The 17,755-nt window shown below is 37.4% G+C and overlaps 1 protein-coding gene across 1 annotated transcript; it reads right to left on the bottom strand.

Moving 5' to 3' along the window:
• On the bottom strand, nucleotides 1-2,281 carry LOC115623350 (sterol O-acyltransferase 1). Its single transcript, XM_030517634.1, has 3 exons — nucleotides 1,890-2,281; nucleotides 1,205-1,825; nucleotides 1-1,144 (listed from the first exon to the last, which is right to left on the bottom strand). The coding sequence occupies exons 1-3, from the start codon at nucleotides 1,948-1,950 to the stop codon at nucleotides 129-131; spliced, it is 1,698 nt and encodes a 565-aa protein (XP_030373494.1). The 5' UTR covers nucleotides 1,951-2,281; the 3' UTR covers nucleotides 1-128.
• Nucleotides 2,282-17,755: the final 15,474 nt, after the last annotated feature.

Below are 17,755 nucleotides of genomic sequence, written 5' to 3'. Positions count from 1 at the left end.
TTAACTATGTTTCGCATTTATGTACATTTAACTTTAATGACCTAGAAATACATAAACATACGTACACTCACGTATGTACGCAACATGTACACGTAAAACTAACAAATCTTATTTATGTAAATTCGTTACTAGTGGTAGCAGCGCCAAGCTGCTGGAATCACGTAATCCGTCCAACCTTCGATCTTAAGTTCGCAATTCTGTCGCGCATAATACTCCATGGCGTACAGAGAAATAAGCATGCCATTGCCTGAGATGAGCGAGAACCATAGGAATATGTTGCCCAGTATTTTGGGTGCTCTGCGCATTAGAAAAACCAGCGTCACGCCCACTACGCCAAAAAGCACAAACATAACAGGAAAGAACATTCGGAGAGCGAAGCCAAGAACCTGTTCATGTACCATCGCCGAGATCATGAAGACTGTGAGCGAAGCACCCACCTTGGATCCTTTAAAGACGTGAGTGTAAACATCACGATAAACATATTCATACAACCAATCATGTACCACCACATTCCAGTTGCGGTAGTAGGCATCGTAGGTATGTGAAGTCCACCAGTCCTTGTAAAACATACGATCGCCGAAACGCAGCAGTTCGGACGTAAAGTTCAGCCAGGAGTGTAGAATGAGATAAAAGCCGCACAAAAATATGACCATGCTGGGTAGGATCATGCCAAACAGCTTCACAATAAGTTGAGGCGTATTCAACGGCTCCCGACCATAATCGGCGAAATGCTCGCTAATGTGCCGCTCGTGTATGAAGGCATATAGAAAGGCAATTGCCACAACTTCCAGTAGACGACTGATTGCGAAGGGCCACCGTATATGAGAGGTTCTTGGATAGTTGTCGCGATAGATGAGCGTGGGTGCGAACAGAAAGTACACATAACAGCCCAATGACGGCAGAAAAGGACGACCTACAGATTTACCATCCGTTTTAAGCTTGCCAACTATTACACGCTCGGCATTGTAGCGCACGAAGGCGTGCATTTTCATCAGGAGGCGCGTGCTCTCCAGCAGCAGGACACAGGCGCTGACAAAGGGCAGTCGAAATTTGAGGCACAGCGTGCAGGACACGTAGCCAAAGACCAGCTGTGAACTGATGTACATGATGAGGCAGCTATGCGACCAAAAACGCTGCAACGAGTCTGTCGAGAAAATTGGGAAAGCATTAAGGGTTGCAAAGAGGCCATCATTTTGTTTCTTACTCTGTTTTTTAAGTCTGTGACGCACTAGCGCCCATCCTCGAAAGGCATAATATAGCGCCAGGACGAAGACATGCTCCAGCAGCCACACGCCCAACACCCAATGTAGACGTTGGAGGCCCGATCGAAATGTGCCGAGTCCCAAATTGAAGTGCCCCTCCACAAAGTAGTCATGCAGCACGACGTTCAACAGAAACATGACCAGAATTATATAGAATATGTGATAGATGGTCCGCATATGGTCCACCTGGAGCAGCGCTGTTAAGTAAGACTCACGAGCAATGAACACCTTGTCGGGCAGGCGTCGTTGTGCCGGCGCTGACGTCTCGCTGACTTTTTTGGGGGTCGCCGCTTTTGGGCTGTCACTGATGTCATGTGGGGGCAGTTTTTTGGAAATCTGTTGGCGATTGTGCCAAGTGCTGTTGTTGTTGCCAAAGTTAAGGCTGCTGCTACTTCTCTTCCCATTGCTACTACTTTGTGCAAAATTACGAAACTCATGCAGGCGCAGCTCACGCTGGCGCATGTCCTGCAGCACATCCTCAATCATCGACGACAGTTGTCGCTCGAAGTCGCGCACCATGTTCACTTGAAACTTTTGCAGCTTCTCGCATACAAAATGCAGTTCTGCAAAAGTCGAGTAACTATGCATGTATAACTGTTGACCCTTTAGTAGTGGCCATTTACTTACCACTGTCTTCCAATTCATTTTTTACGGCCTGCGGCTTAGTGCGCTGAATTTCCGCTGCCATTGCTTTACTTTTTTTTAAGTTTAATTTATTATATTACTTGTATATGCACACTCGCAACGCTTCGAAACTTTAATGCCCGCTAAATCGCGCAGCAAATCTTTATTACACTTTTTCGACCTCCGTCCACTGAGACGTCAGTGGCAACAATGTTGTGGCCGGTCAGCTTAGTCGGACACTTGCTACGGTTGTTTTTGAATTGATAACGGCGCTTTTCCTAATTCTCAACAGTGGCGTTGTTTTGCGGGGGATATTCTGCTCTTTTCACTCACAACTATCGTTATGCCATTAGTATAAAATATATCATATGTACGATCACGATTATGTACAGCATTTATAAAAAGTTTAAATTATATAAATTGACTAAGTTCACAGTGTTCCGGTAACAGAATATTTAGATTTAAGCTATAAATATGGTTTATCTATAAACTATTAAAAAACTGTATATAAAAAATTCAAATAAAAAACTCCAGCATCTTTTCTCAATTCAAAATTGAAATCAACGGCCTCATATTTAAAGATATACCCAATTTTAAATAAATGCTTTAAATTTTGTTTATAATTTTAGTATTATTTTCGGTGTTTCTAGTTAAATGTCGCAAGCTATTTAATGCATCCAATCCCACATATCATCATACTCAAAGGTAATTGGATTATTTTGGTTAAATTTGTGAGTACATTGAGAAATTGAGTGTGTGGCATTCGCTTATTTTATCCCCCTAAGCATACTGCCAAGGGCGACGACACCTCTGCTTAGTCAAATTTGTATGCTTTGGCGTCCGCATTCGCGCTCTCATTATTTCGTTTCACTCTCAACCACTTCCCCGCTTTGCATCCATTCTTCTCCCACTCGTGCTCTCGTTCTCTCTACATGCTCTGTTTCAAAGCTAAACTCTTCCTGTCTCTGCTCAGTGCAGGCACCCAAAAATTACAAGTCAAGTACAATCGCTAATCAAATATTCCGCAAATTACTTTGCACCCGCCCATGTTTAGTGCGGTGATTAAATTAAAGTGTTATTTTTAATCAATTATAGGAACTACCTTATGTCGACGTTGGAGCATACATACATATGTATGTATGTAAATAGTTGAACTGTGGATCGTGAGAGCTTGCACTCACGATGTACTCACGAAGATAAGCATATCTACAGTGAACCAAAAGAGTATAAATACCGTTAATGATTTGAGGTTTGTTTGTAAGAAAATCCACCAAGTACCTAAAACTAAAAATATTTGAATACACTTTTACAAAATTTATATTGTGCTTCTGTTTGCCGAAAAGTACCCACATCTTGGACTTGCTGTAAAAGAGAGTTCGAAAGCGCAATATTACCTTAATATTACCGTTGTGTGCCTTAAGACAGCTGGAGAATACGCGAATTAATTTTGTAGTTGCCCGACAACTTGCTTACTGTTTTATTTTAAGTGTCTTGTTAAATAGTAATAAATAAATATTTTCATAAATGCAAAATAATTGATTAAATAAATAAGATTTTGTGGTGTAAAAAAAATGTTTTTAAAAGTTGTTTCAAATATATTTGTAAACATTTTTCTTCAAAACAATGATGTATGTAAACTTTAGTGATGAATGACTGTGCTTATGTTTTCAGTGTATGTATTTGTTTAGATTGCTTCTGTCGTCGTGAGTGCAAGAAGTCACGATGTACAGCTCAAGTACTTACATACATATGTATGTATGTATTGATGCGTGTGAATTGAGTAATGCACGATAAAGAGCTGAGCCTTTTGTTGTTGTTGTCGTCGTTGTACATTGCCCTCATTACAAATAAGCTGAGAATGTTTTGTGGGGAGATAAGGAGCTGGGAATGGTCAGTGAAATGCTCAACAAACAGCTGGAGAGCAGACACAGTGGAACGAATGTTCTGAGTTTTATTTATACACATATACATACATACATATGTGAGACGTAATAAAGCTGAAAAGTTTATGCAAGCGCAGAGAGTGGCTTGTTAATGTTTATAAGGTGTTGCCCAATATGTGCATGAGAAGTGAATCATCAGGTAAGCCAAACATTGTTGTCCAACAAATCATGCTTCGATGCTCGGAAGCTCTGGTAAAAAATTGTACACACTTTACTTATCGTTAAAGTGTGGAATATATAGTACGTATATATGTATGTACATATATACGTATTTAATCATAATTAAATAGTAGACAAATATGCTTCTTATTGTCCAAAGAAAGCATTTTCTGATCAAATCAATAATTTAAAATAAATTATTTAGAAGAAAAAATAAGAAAGGAAAACAAATTAAATTAGTCCCTATTATGAGAATTGAGAATTTTAACATGAATATACAAATGAAGCGCATGTTTTTCAAATAAACAAAAAATTAGGCGAAAATAAAAAATAATAACAATTGAGAAAAAAGAAACTATACAACAGTACAACATACCAAGCTTTATCAATCTGGGCTCAACCGTTAAAAAAATTCAGGTGTTCATCCATACGGAATACATACGGGTATATACTTGTACATACAAGCAGAACTGTATGGGTAAATGCTAGTCTATATGCACCGTTTCTCGCCAATTCCAAACATAAATAAAGCACATCAAAAATAGAATTTCAATATGATATAATTATGAGCCGATTCAACTTTTAATGACTCTATCTATGTACATATGTATGTATATGCTATATCTATACTAATTATATATTAAGCTAACATTTATAAAACCAAGCCTGATGTTGTAACAATTAGAGTAGTCTTAAAAATTATTGGCCCCTGAACGAACAGAGACGGTAATAGTTACCACCAAACATTTGTTTAATTATAATGATAAAGCATTAAGTTGTAATATAATCTTTGGAAATTGCATTTCACTTCTGCATTTTCAAAGCCCAAATAGTTAGGTCTAATATAATAAATTAAGTACGAACTATGTATACTTGTAGATTATTAAAATGAATCAAAAGCAATTTATTGTTTTTTGAGGCAGGGAAGATCCTATAGGGACTGTATTCCATTTTAAATTATATGCAAACCTTGACCGCTTCGGCCGCATTTGTGAAATATTGTACAAGTATTTATATGTTTAGCGCATAACAAAAACGCAAAGAGATATCAAGTTTACAAATTTGTGCACATTTTACGGGCTTAATTAAAATTTGGATAGCCACCAAAATGCATTTTGCACATAAATTTAAAAAAAAAAAATACAAATTGAGTATTTTTTATAATACGAGTACGGACACATAGAATTTATCCAAAAATGTGCGCTGCATAAAACGATGAGCCTATATGCATACATGTGTATTCACTTGTGTGAGTGTGTGTGTTTGTTGGTATTGCTGTCATATTTAATTGCAAATATTTGGGCATGTGTGTGTGTCTGTGTGTGTGCGTGCATGCGTGTAAGTAACAAAAACAAATACAACATAATGTTTTGATAACGAAAAATGAGCCAAAATTAAAGCTCAGGGCCATGAGTGGCCCTGGAATAGAAAGCAGGCGCAGGATGCACGAAGCACACAAATTGTGTGTGCATGTATGTACATATGTGTGGGTGAAATAATATTAATGCCGTGCAGACGCAATAACCAAAAATATTTATTATTTATGCGGAATAAACAGCACAAAAACATCGCGCGCACACACATACTATATACACACACATACGAAATATGAAATTAATGCAAAAATGACAAAAGCAGCGTTTGTACATAATGAGCGAAGGAAAGAATCATGCACAAATATAAATACATATGTATCTATACATATGTATGTATGTATGTATGTGTGTGCGTATAAAAATAAAATAATAAAAGCCTCTGGCCAAAATATGGATGCGCGCACTCGTAAAACATAAAAGTCAAAACCCCTCAATTGGGCGCACAAACGAGGGCAGAACAATCATATTTTCCTTCAACTATGTATACTTTTTATCAAGTTATACTTATGAGTGTGTCGAGCAATGATATTTCCATTAAAATTTTTATCTGATTTGCATACTGTTAGGCTTATCATTTTTAAAGCCAATGCCAAAATGCCAAAGAATGCTATTTCCATTAAAATATTTACCTGTTCAGTACCTGGAACACTGATACTAACATTAAAATATTTACCGCTCAGCTATATTCTAGTTTTAGGCTTGGTATTTCTAGAGCTAAGGCCAAACAAGCAAATAATTTCCATGCAAACAACGATTCTTAACATGTTTCTCTTGCTTAGCTATAGTCGGCTTTTGGGCGCAGTTTTTTGTTCTAAATGTGAGGGGATTTTCCCTAAGTATATTGTTAACCCGTCTAATAATAGTATTTATTATATATAGCTTTAAAACTTTAATATTTTCTGAGATCCAATTTATAATTATTATGCTATCCATTTCTTATGCGAAATATATTTCATTTAGAGCACAACGGTTATTTCTTCAAAAAAAAAACCGATTGTGAGAATTGTTCATCGAGAATTACAACAATTTCCTATCCATTTGAATTACAGTCGATCATTAGGTTTGAAACTCCATTTATAATACTATTATGTTATACGGTTTAAAATCGACAAGTTGTAGAAAAGCTACATATGCTGTTTTTTTCAAAAAAAAGCTTGCCTTTCATATATGTATCTAGTAAAATATTTACCTATCTCGAAGCTCTTCACATTAAAATATGACAGCAAGTATGCCAGTAAGTATATCGAGGCTTTGTTTCAAGTTTACGTTTGCCCGTCGATGTGATATTGAAATATATCTATTATAAATAAATTATATTCAATAGAAGTTATTAAGCTGCTCTCGTATTCATAAATAAAAGCAGCAGAAAGAAAGAAGAAAGTGGGCGGTTGCCTAGATGAGAATATTATGGAGATATGTGAAAGATATGAGGCACACACACACACATACTTACAAGCAAACGTACATAAAAAGACATTTTTATTTGCACAGTGGGTGAGCAGCAGCGGCAAAAAAAGGAGAAAAACACCAGCAACAACAATAAAAACAACAAAAGCATAGCAAAAGAGCGACAGAGACAGCAGACAAAAAATGGTAACAAAAATAATATGCGGCCGCATAAAAATCTATATAATTCATAAGCTCACACAAACAAATACACACACACACACATGCAGAGCAGCACGTACGTCGCAATGTGGCCGCCATATTGGGTCATAAAAGGCACACAAGCACACATACACCAAGCAGCTGCCATAAAAGCATGGCAACAAAAAACAACAACAACAACAAAAATGACAGCAACAGCAGAAAAAATTTTATGACCGCCATATAAAAAATGTTGCATATTTTTGGGGGCATCGCAGAGAACAGTACGTGGGATTTTTGTTGGTCGGTTGTTCGCTTGGTTGGGTTTAATGGCAGTTCGTTGAGTGTGTTTGTATTTGTGTGTGTGTATGTGTGACATTTTATAGGCATAGGCGCCCATATCTGCGGTCACATAGCCGACCCAGAAAGAAAAAATGGCGCATTTGTGTAATTTGGTAAAAAGGAAGGCATACTATAAAAAGCAAAAACTGTCAGCAAAATATGCGCATAAATAATAATGCCTTGCACTGATATTAATTTTTGATAACTAATGTAAGTGATGGTGGGTTTAAAACCAAACATAACTAACATGCTTTCTACTAAATTAAATAACTATTTAATAAATAAACATTCGATCGTTTGACCAAAGCTTTATGGCATTGTTGAGGCCAACTTAGAGCTAATACATATATATGTGACTCGGGTGCAACAAGAAAATGTTATTTAACACAAAAATAAGCTTCAAATATATTATATATACGCCGCTTAGCTTATGTTACAGACCTGTCTGCTTCTGGTTAAATTGGAAGTGCTTGCGATTGCTCCTTCTTCCTTATTTCTTATCGCCGTCCGCGTTGGTTGTTTGTCTCCTTGGATTATGTTACTTTGGTTATGTCAAGTCAGTGCTTAGTGTTAACAGATATTGAAAATTAGTTGGAGAATGACTTTTTTCATGCTCAGATTTTATATTTTCATTCATTGTCATCCGATTTTAAGCTACGAGTATATAAAAAATGGTAAGTCTCTAACTCATCGGGAAATTAGTTTAAAAGCAAATGAAACCAATCACCCAATCACCAAAGCGAGTTTCTGAAAACGCTACTTTCTATTGTTAAAGCGCCAACAAAAGACATGATAACTGACATGTAATTCACACGTAATTCACATTTAGTGCGTATTTTACTTTTCACAGCAATTACGCTGTGTAAAAACTTTGGAGGATATCTCATATTCCTTTAACACTTTTCTCGCTGTGCAACATTTTCCGGCCGCCTACGCGACAACTTAAAACAACAACAACAAAAACCAAAGTCCAAGCAAAAACTCTAAACGTGTCGTGATGGTCACAAAAGAGGGCCGGGGGGAGGGGGGGGGGCTTTGGAGTGGCTATGGAAGGCTGAGTGGCACTAAAAACGAAACGCAGGTCTTGCTGCTCCTCTCTTGGCCAGCTTTTCCTTTTTGGCAGGCGTTATTAGCGACTGCCAGCACATGGCCGCTTGTCAACGCGTGTGGTGGATGGAGTTGGTTAGAAGGGAGGAGGGGTAGGTGGGTGTAGTGGGAGGCGCAACGTGTGTTACACGTTTGCAAAATAAAATAAAGCTGCTGCGCCTGTCGTTGGCCAATTGCCCGATGTGTCCTCGCTGGCTTGCTGGGCGTCTGGTCGAATGAAAGCGCAGAGGGCTCATAAAAATATGCTTGAAATTGGTTTGGCATGTTTGGCGAAAAACGAAAACGAAAAAAGAACAAAAACGAAAAAGGAACAAAAACAACAAAAATGGAAGAAATAAAGAAGAAATACTCTTAGCAACAATTTAATGTCGCCAACGAGAAATGTCGCGTCAGGCCATGTGGCAGGACGACAAAAATGTCAGCGCATTTGATTGTTTTGCAAACAAAGCGAAATGTTTCGACAACCATCCGCCCACACACATACACAAACACACACATACACACACACACACATCCATTCCACACACTCACTCGCACACTCGCGCATAAAATGCTTTTTGCGTTTTTCTTTTTTGCACGTCGTCCTCCCAAACTCCCACACCTGCTGCTGCTGCTGTCCTCCTCGAGTTCTCGACTGTCGGCCGGCCAGGCAGCACAGCAACAACAACAAGAACAACAACCCACACACACACAAAAAGTGGCAAATTTTTTTTCGAGGGTGGATTTTCATTTTGTATGCTTCATGATTTGGGACTTTATTTTCGTTGCTCGCTGCTACCTCCCTTCCCCAGTCCTCATCCTCCATCACCCCTCCTCTCTTTTGTATATACTTTTTGTACATAAATGTGTGTGTGTGTGTGTGCATGTGTATGTGTGCGAGCGTTTTTTTTAACATAACATTATTTGCAAATTTATGTGGGGGTGTTTTTGTGACTCACTCGCAACTTTCCAGAGCCTCCAACTCGTTCCCACATCGATTTTGGTTTCATTGCGAGCGATTTTTTTATGTAGATTGGCCATTATGTGGAATTAGTTTTTCGTAGCTTTCCTTTTTGCTTCTTTACTGGAGTATATGCTTGTGTGTGTGTGTGTGTGTGAGTAGAAATGGCGCTTGCCATAAAATGTTATTGGCCGTGTTACTGTGCGGAGTAAAGTTTATGGCTTATGTGGCGCACGCAGAAGCATCCCATAGCTTGTGACTGCAAATTCGCAAAAATGGTTTTGACTGCTGCTTAAAATGAAGAAGGCATAAGTATCGATTTCGACTCAGACTTGATTAGAACTTCATGATTAAAAAGCGGTAATTGGGGAAGATAAGATAAATTTAATGCATCGACCAAGTTATTTTGAGTCATATTTAAACTTAGACTTGGCCACACAAACCAGACAATCAACTAAAATAGTAGAATATCTAGTACTGTAAATTGTTTAATCTTTAAGAAAAAATACGCTCTTAAGACTTGTATTAACTTACTACCAAATACTAGTGGTAATCAGCCATGTGATGTATCGTGTTAAATATTTACATCTATATATAATCTGTCTATAAACTCTTGTTTTTTTTTTAAATGTTGTCTTAATAGTGCGTCTTCCGCAAAAATTTCCACGCCGCACATCGAGGGATTGGAAGGTACATTGACCATTCGGATTGTTCAAGCCCACAAAACAAAGCAAAATTTCTATCAGCCAGCCAAGTAAACGAAATAAACCGAAAACACAAATATTTTTTATTAAATGTTTGCTTCGCAAGCACACAAATAAATTTTGGAAAAATTGATTCGACTAGCCGACCCTAAAAATGGCTGATAAGCTAAGGGGATAATAGAGACAAAGAAATGTAAGTTGAACACAGAAGGTGGGGGCACAGTTGGTTTGTTTGTTCAAGAATTAACAAACAAGAAAAAATAGCAGCGAGAAAATAACAATAGTGTATGTTGATAGTCCAGCGACTAATTTTCTGAATAACAAAAGAAAACAAGTCGAAATTTAAAAGAGAAATGGGAATGTGGGAGTTTTCAAAAGTATCTTAATGCAAATGCTTAAATTTTTAAAAATATATAATATAACCTCCTACATTTTTGAAGTCGGTTACAAATTTTTCTAACTTCATTATAACAATTAAGTATAATTGTTTACTTATGAACTCTATGAAGATGTTTCATCTTTAGTTGAATTTCCAGTAAGCTGAAGATATATTATATATATAGGTCCCAGCCGTATAATAGAACATAATCTTCATAGTCTTCGTAACCTAAGCTAAGGCTGTCCCATGATGGCTGCGCTGGTTCAAGGCTATATAGTTTCGATGTCGGCGAAGATAACTTTTTAGCTCGTTTAAATAAAGAATACATTAATTTTATGAGATACACATAAAATACACGTACAATAATAATAATAATTTAGAGTTCGTCGAATTTGCCTGCATTTTATTTATTATTTATTCATTTATTTAATGTGTTGAAAGCAAACTTCATGAATGCGATTGCTATAAAAGCAAAGGCAACTGACCGCGAATTTTACTCGTTGGGGATGTTTTTATTATTCGGTCGAATCTACAAGTATATATGCATTATGCTTATGAAGACACAAGTTCCATATATATTGTGTTAAACAGTGTTATTTTGTTCCACAACTAAGTTGTCTTTCAAGTTAAAAGTGGAACTGAGCCAAGAGAGACTTCAAGTTAATCGACAATAGACAATTATGTAAATAAACCCAATGTGCTTGTGTTTTTCTTAAGCGTGTTTAAGTGTAAAGTTGCTTTCAGTTGTACATTCTTCTATAAATGCTATGCTATATATGTATATAGACTTGGTGGGTATCGCTTAACAATTCTCTAATGTGGAATAAATTATCTGGACACATTTTCACCTTCTCGTCCCAGCGCTCTTCACGCCGGCAACAAAACTCCAACTCCTCTGATAGCTCAGAGCGCACAAACATATACTATATACGAGTATATACGAGTATGTGCTATACAGTCTTACATACATACATACATCTGAATCGTAGATAGAGGAGAAAACACAGAAATCCCATAACGAAGTATTGGAAGCAAAAAAAAATAGAAATAATACAAAGGCTCTGTTGCAAACAGCCACGGTAACAAAACAAATGCTTGGTATGTACATATGTATATACACACATAAATACATATGTACATATATACTTGGTGTGGGGGTGTCGAGTGGCTGGCGGCATAAATAGCCGGCCATTGAGGGTGGTTCTCGAGTTGGGCGATAATTTAACAACAAACGAATGCTGACTGTTTTTATTTTACTTTTTCTTTCATTTCCTTGACTTTTTTCGAAGGGCGGCAGCTTTTCTTTTTTACGCACACACAGACAGTCACCCACAAGTGTATGTGACACATGCAGAAAGCGGGGGTTGCAGTGTGTTCGTTCGGGGGCGGTGTGGAAGGGGGACTTGAGTTTGGCGCAAAAAGCAAGAAATACGCATAAAAATATACGAGTGCTCATTATGATAATACGAAAATAAATGACAGTGGTGTTTATAGTGTAACCGTAAGCTGTCAGCTCATGCATGTGTACGCGTGTACGTGTGTGTGTGGGTGTGTGTGTGCGTGTGTGTGTGCGTGTGTGTGTGGAGCAAAGATGGAGGCCATAATGTTTGGGGCCACTAAATGTACATGTCTAGCTTATTAGCAGCGCGCTCCGAAATGTGAGGCATATGGGACAGATCCAGCACAGAGAAAAATATATAGAAATACATAAAAATATATATAAATATATATTGAAATTATTTAAGGCTTTAATTTAATCATTTAACTGCATTTGTAAGCAAGAATAATTAATCATCTATATGCAGAAAGTATTTCAATTCTTTATGATTAACTTTTACATACATTTTAGATAAAACCTATTCAAGTCTATAGAATTTGGGCATTCAGTTGCGCTTTCAAGTTATTGTTTACCTTCAGATTTTAGTCTACAACGGAGCACATTTATAACACTTTAAAGAATCAAGCCGATGCATTACTATTAATAACTATTACTACTATTTTTTAATTCATCAAAAAAGAAATTATTAAAATTTATAATATCCAATAATATGGAAAAAAGTTTGCATTTACATAAGAATATTGTATTTGATTTTAAGAGAAAATTTCAACATTTATAAATTTAAAACAAAAGTGATATATAATCATAATTTACATAATAGCTTATAACTCTTGAACCGCTTAAAAAAATTCCTGCAAAGTCCAGACCATCATTTCACTTTTATTGCAGCTAACATATAAAATATATTAATATGTCTACTAATATGTATATGTATTCTATTACATATTTTATGTGCTTTATTTTTATTTGACTATAACTATATTATTATTAGGGTCCACTCCATAATTCGTAGCACATTGCCGTCCATCGCTGGCCGTCTCCAAATCGAAGGCAACTTAAATCGGCCGTTTGAGCGCATACATTAGAAAATAAAATATGCTTTAGCTGTTGTCATTGTTTTTGTTGTTTCTCCCATTGTCATTATTTTTGTTGTTGTTTCTGTTGCCTTCCTTTGCTGGCGCTCCTCTTTGCATTTGATTCCATTGTTTTTGTTCAGTCTCAGCTTAGCAGTGGGTCCAACATTTTATGCCTTTTGTTCTTGACTCGTCCAGGACCCCCAATACATCCTGCACCCACGACCCACGACCGAATTACTTATTCTACATTTGGCAATGATAAAGGCATAGGCATAGCCATATGCACAGGCTTTGCTAAAAGCATTTCCGCCCGGACTGCGCCTAATAGTCTCGCATATTTTTGCTAAGCAGTTCAATTTTTTATATTCCTTAGTTCTACGTTTTCCGGCTTACGGCAAATGGCTGCCGGCGCATGCCATTAGCGACATGTTTCTTGGCTCTGTCCTGGCAAACACTGCCATTTGCATAATCCTTTTTTCCTTGGCAGAGCGAAAGAGATAGTGAGTGCGCGGGAGTGAGGGGTGGGGGGATGAGGTAGTGGGCGTCGGCTTTTAGGTGTCTTGGCAAGTCATTTGCTGTTGCTCTTGTTCCTGAAAGACTATATTTTTACGTTGCAATTATTTTCTTATATACAAAATTTGAAACCTAACTACTTCAATGATTAAACAATTTTATAATTAGCTTTTGTCCACAACACAATGGCTTACTCATTACAACACACCACACTTTCGATTACAAGTTAAAAAAGCAGATTAACTGAGTAGGTCATAAATCCGGCTGGTGTGCCTGTCCACCTGGAGCTCTACATTGTCCAGATTTAGGAGTGCCTGGAGTTTTTTGCGGTTGGACGCTGCAATCATTCCCTAAATCTCGATACCGCCATGTTCGAACAATTTTATGAAAATACGATTTTCATACAATTTTTACAGCTACACTGCAATTAACTACGTTATATTATTGATCTACGTTCAGATTATTATTCATTATATCGTTAAAAGTAAAGTCATGTTAGTGAAAGCCAGGAAATTTCAAAATATAAGCAATTTGAAAATAGAATACATGATCGACAATATTGGGTTTAATTTCCCCAAAACAAATCTCTTCATATTTTTAGTTCTTATATAAATAAAAAATAAATAATCCTATTTAATAAATAATGATCAACACACAACCTAAACGGTTAGAGCAATTATGCTGAAATATGGACACAATTTATCCTTCGATTATGCTAAATACAATATTATGGCCATATCAGTTGAAACTGTTGAACATTTATCACGAATTCTATTGCCTTACTGTCTCGGAAAAAAGAGCCCTCACAGACTTTAGTTTATTTGCAATTATAATACTACTTTTTAAGTTAATATAGTATTGTATGTAATGTGGCTTTGTCCACTCGATTTGACTTGTTTTGGAAAAGTTTCTTAAAAAGAATCAGGTGAAGGCTCTTGACCTAAGTGAAAAGTGGGCCAACAAATTAAGTGTCCACTGACAACTACTGACCCGACTAGAGGCAAGCTGGTGTTTTAGATAGGAACGCTGTCCTGGGGCTGGCTGGATAGCCTGCTCGCTGCAGAAATGTTAGTCCTTGCAGAACTCTACTGCACAGTTTCCTTCTGTTCAGAGATCATGCCAACCCTTATCCCTTATTCTTATCCAGCACACTGAAAAACATGGAACTACTGCTCCAATATTCCCCACAAGGCCCACACCTGGTCCTCAGCTAATTGCATACATATTTTGCTGAGAAGTTTCCTCATTTCAGTGGGACACTTTAACGCCACAAGGAATATGAGAGTTCTAGAGGCAGCTGTTGGACCGAAAAATACGTTACTTTCGTGTCTGAAGCATTAAACCCATACGTGAATAGGTCAACAATTAAATGGCATTTGTGCAATGAAAACAATATGCGAACAAAGAGTGCAGTATTTCGAGACTCTGACCATTTCGGCGTTTGACCATTGCGGGATATTGACAGCGGCCATGAACAATTATTTAAATGTGCAAAAATTTAAATCAAGACGAGGAAAAAAGGTCAAGCCGAACGTAGGGTCACCCTCAATGGCCAATGGTCAATTAAAAGTGTGCGACCCGCCCGTTAGAAAATTCATAAAATGCAGTCCAAAGTAATGAAAAATGTTGCAAAAATCCTTTTTTTCCATTCAAACGAATGTAGAGCAGGAATTTTGTTTGCGCTGTAATAAATTAAAAATTGCCGCGCAACCCCTAACCCCTAACCCATGGCCCATGATCCAACCCCTATGCCCTGTGGCCTCTGCGTCTCCTTGAGGCACAAATATTCCATCTTATGTGTGACCCCGAAAATGTGTGTTTTTTGTTGTTGTTGTTGCTGTTTGTTTCATGCAATTGCTGCGTGACACATTTTCGCATTAATTTTAACCTTTTGCAGCAACGCTGACAAGGGGTCAGGGATCATCAGGAGACGGCGGCGGCGGTGACCAATCGCCGCTGCCCAACCACCGTCGCTGCCGCAGTCGCCGTCGCCGTCGCCGGTCAGCCCCGCAGGGGTCACCAACGAAAGTGTGAAAATCTGTTATGTGTTACGTGGCCAGCACGAAAGGCGATTCCCGCTCCCATTCCGATTTCGATTTTTAGCTTGATTAGTTGGGAGATAGAAGGAACAGTTGAGATCGGGGTGGTTTACATACTACGAGTATATAATATTTTGGCGCTTACTTTTCAGCCACACACGCACACATACACATTGCGTCGATTGTGCCAATTGCCTAAGCCCGGGATTTGTGAAATCCATGGTCCGGCATTTATACTCGCAGTTACTCGCATGCATTTGAATTCCATTTTGATCGTTACTCGTATTGTTGAAATGCATTTGGATTTCTAATGCGACTTAGCGACGCATTACGAATGTTAACCAATGGTCATCACATGGACTCGATGGCTCATAATTGCTGGCCAGGGTCCTTGACAGATGACACAAACGAGCAACGAACAGGGTCCTTGTGAAAGTGAAAGTAGTCTAATATGCATGAAGGCTTTCAAGGATTTTAGCTCATATTCTACGTTTTACATCAAAGCAAGCAACAAAACTGTTCACTTAATTAAAATATGAAACTTATTTTACAAGAAATCGTGAAAAGGATATGCGGTATCTGTACTCGTTGATAATTATATTCTACACTCAAAGGGCTCAGGATTCTTTACTGTACAGTCCATTCAAACCTATTCACAATTATTTTTAAAAAAGAATACTAATGTTCTTGATCCCAAGATCTCTTATGCACTGATTAATATTATGATAGCTGTCAGTAAATTCGCAGATAACTTGACATATTTATAAGCTTAAACGATAAAAGTAACGATAAAAGTAAAACAGACAGAAGGGAACTTGCCAGATCCCATGTTATAGATTCATACATATTTGTAACTTCAGAATGACGAGGCGAAACGAAAAGAATATGTCTATCCGTCCAACTACTATATCTGTCTCTATGAGCACCGAGAGCTTTCAGACCATAACAGCTAGATCGTGAAATTTTAATGTTTCTCATCCGTGTGCACAGCAAGTTTATTATAAATTAAAAATATATAGCTTCATTTGCGGATTTTATTTAATAAATCAACAAATAGTGCTGTCGATATAGATATATTACAAAAACTATGATATATATTTTCTAATAATATTATAAATTCAAATAAACATATGTAATAATATTACATTATAATTTCAACATAATAGATAAGAAAGCTTAAAAACTGTACAACAACGTCTATTAATGCCTCCATGACGGAGGGGGAATTTTATTTGCCATTTGGCCAGCTATGACCCGATTCACAAGCCATATGTGGTAAGAGGCATTATAGAACTAACAAACTAAAAAAATAGCAAGTAGAGGAAAATTAATTCTAGTTAACTGTTAGATAGAATTGTAGGATATTTGTTATGAGCATACACTAAGAAAATCCGCTAATTATAAGGTTCATTTTCTTAAGGTTCATCTAAATCGATAGACTATATTTTATAGCTGCCACAGGAACAAATTTTGTACCAAAATTAAGAATCTTTTTAGAAGTTTATTGCAAATCTGTAAACCATACGGATGATTGGTGTTCTGAATACTCTGTACGCACTATCTGTTTATTTATTCTTTCAACGAAACACCTAATTTTGTAAGCTTGCTTGTTATGTGGCGAATATATATTCGAATATCGAATACAACTGATAAATGCTTAAACTTTTTTGCACTCACACAACTGTACCAAAACCCTCACTCATTATGTCTTCAAAAAAAAAATGCATTTCGCCTATAAACTCAACTTCAACTCATCTTAACCCTTTTCCTTTTACACTAATGACCAAATGCAGTTCTAGGAATTCTTCCAAACTCAAATCATAAACTAAAAATTGCACTTAACCCCTTCTTCAAGCCGACCCACAACTTTCACCAAAGGGTTAAGGAAGTGCCGCCATCTAAACGCAAAACAATGAGCCCCTCATAAAAAACACAATCGAGACACCATAAAGAAAATAAAGCACGAACCATTAGTTGGAAACAAAACAAAAAACGTGCAGAGAGGTTTCCTTCGAAATTTGCATGCGGTTCAAGGACATAGACTGTGAGCACAAGAGAGATGGAGGGAGAGGAAAAGAGCCTGAGGTATTTTGTTAATGGTGCGAAAGGGTTAAAGGGTTCGGAGACAAAAAACAGCAGCCGAGACCAGGAAGGAATTGTGCGTTCGAGCGATCGGTACCTGCTGAGTCGGCCATAAAAAACTAAATGTTTTATGGTTGGCTAAAAAATGCACTGCGCTTTACGCGGAAGTGGGATTTTGTGCCACCAGATGAGTCCTTGTGCAGTTTATGGACTAAATAGGGAGCGGGACTGACGGAAGGGAGGGAGAGGAGGAATCGTATGTAGAGCGAGCTTCTTTCTAATG

The sequence above is a fragment of the Scaptodrosophila lebanonensis genome, unplaced genomic scaffold (assembly GCF_003285725.1).
Source record: "Scaptodrosophila lebanonensis strain 11010-0011.00,11010-0021.00 unplaced genomic scaffold, SlebRS2 tig00000053-arrow-pilon, whole genome shotgun sequence".
Classification (NCBI taxonomy): domain Eukaryota; kingdom Metazoa; phylum Arthropoda; class Insecta; order Diptera; family Drosophilidae; genus Scaptodrosophila; species Scaptodrosophila lebanonensis.
This window is presented reverse-complemented; position numbering and strand designations above follow the sequence as displayed.

Excerpts from the sequence above, each read along its gene's own strand:
- LOC115623350 (XM_030517634.1), bottom strand. The coding sequence starts at position 1,950 with ATGGCAGCGGAAATTCAGCGCACTAAGCCGCAGGCCGTAAAAAATGAA. Across the intron at positions 1,826-1,889 it reads AAATGAATTGGAAGACAGTG|AACTGCATTTTGTATGCGAG; the intron begins GTAAGTAAATGG and ends CGACTTTTGCAG. Across the intron at positions 1,145-1,204 it reads TCACAGACTTAAAAAACAGA|ACTCGTTGCAGCGTTTTTGG; the intron begins GTAAGAAACAAA and ends TTTTCTCGACAG.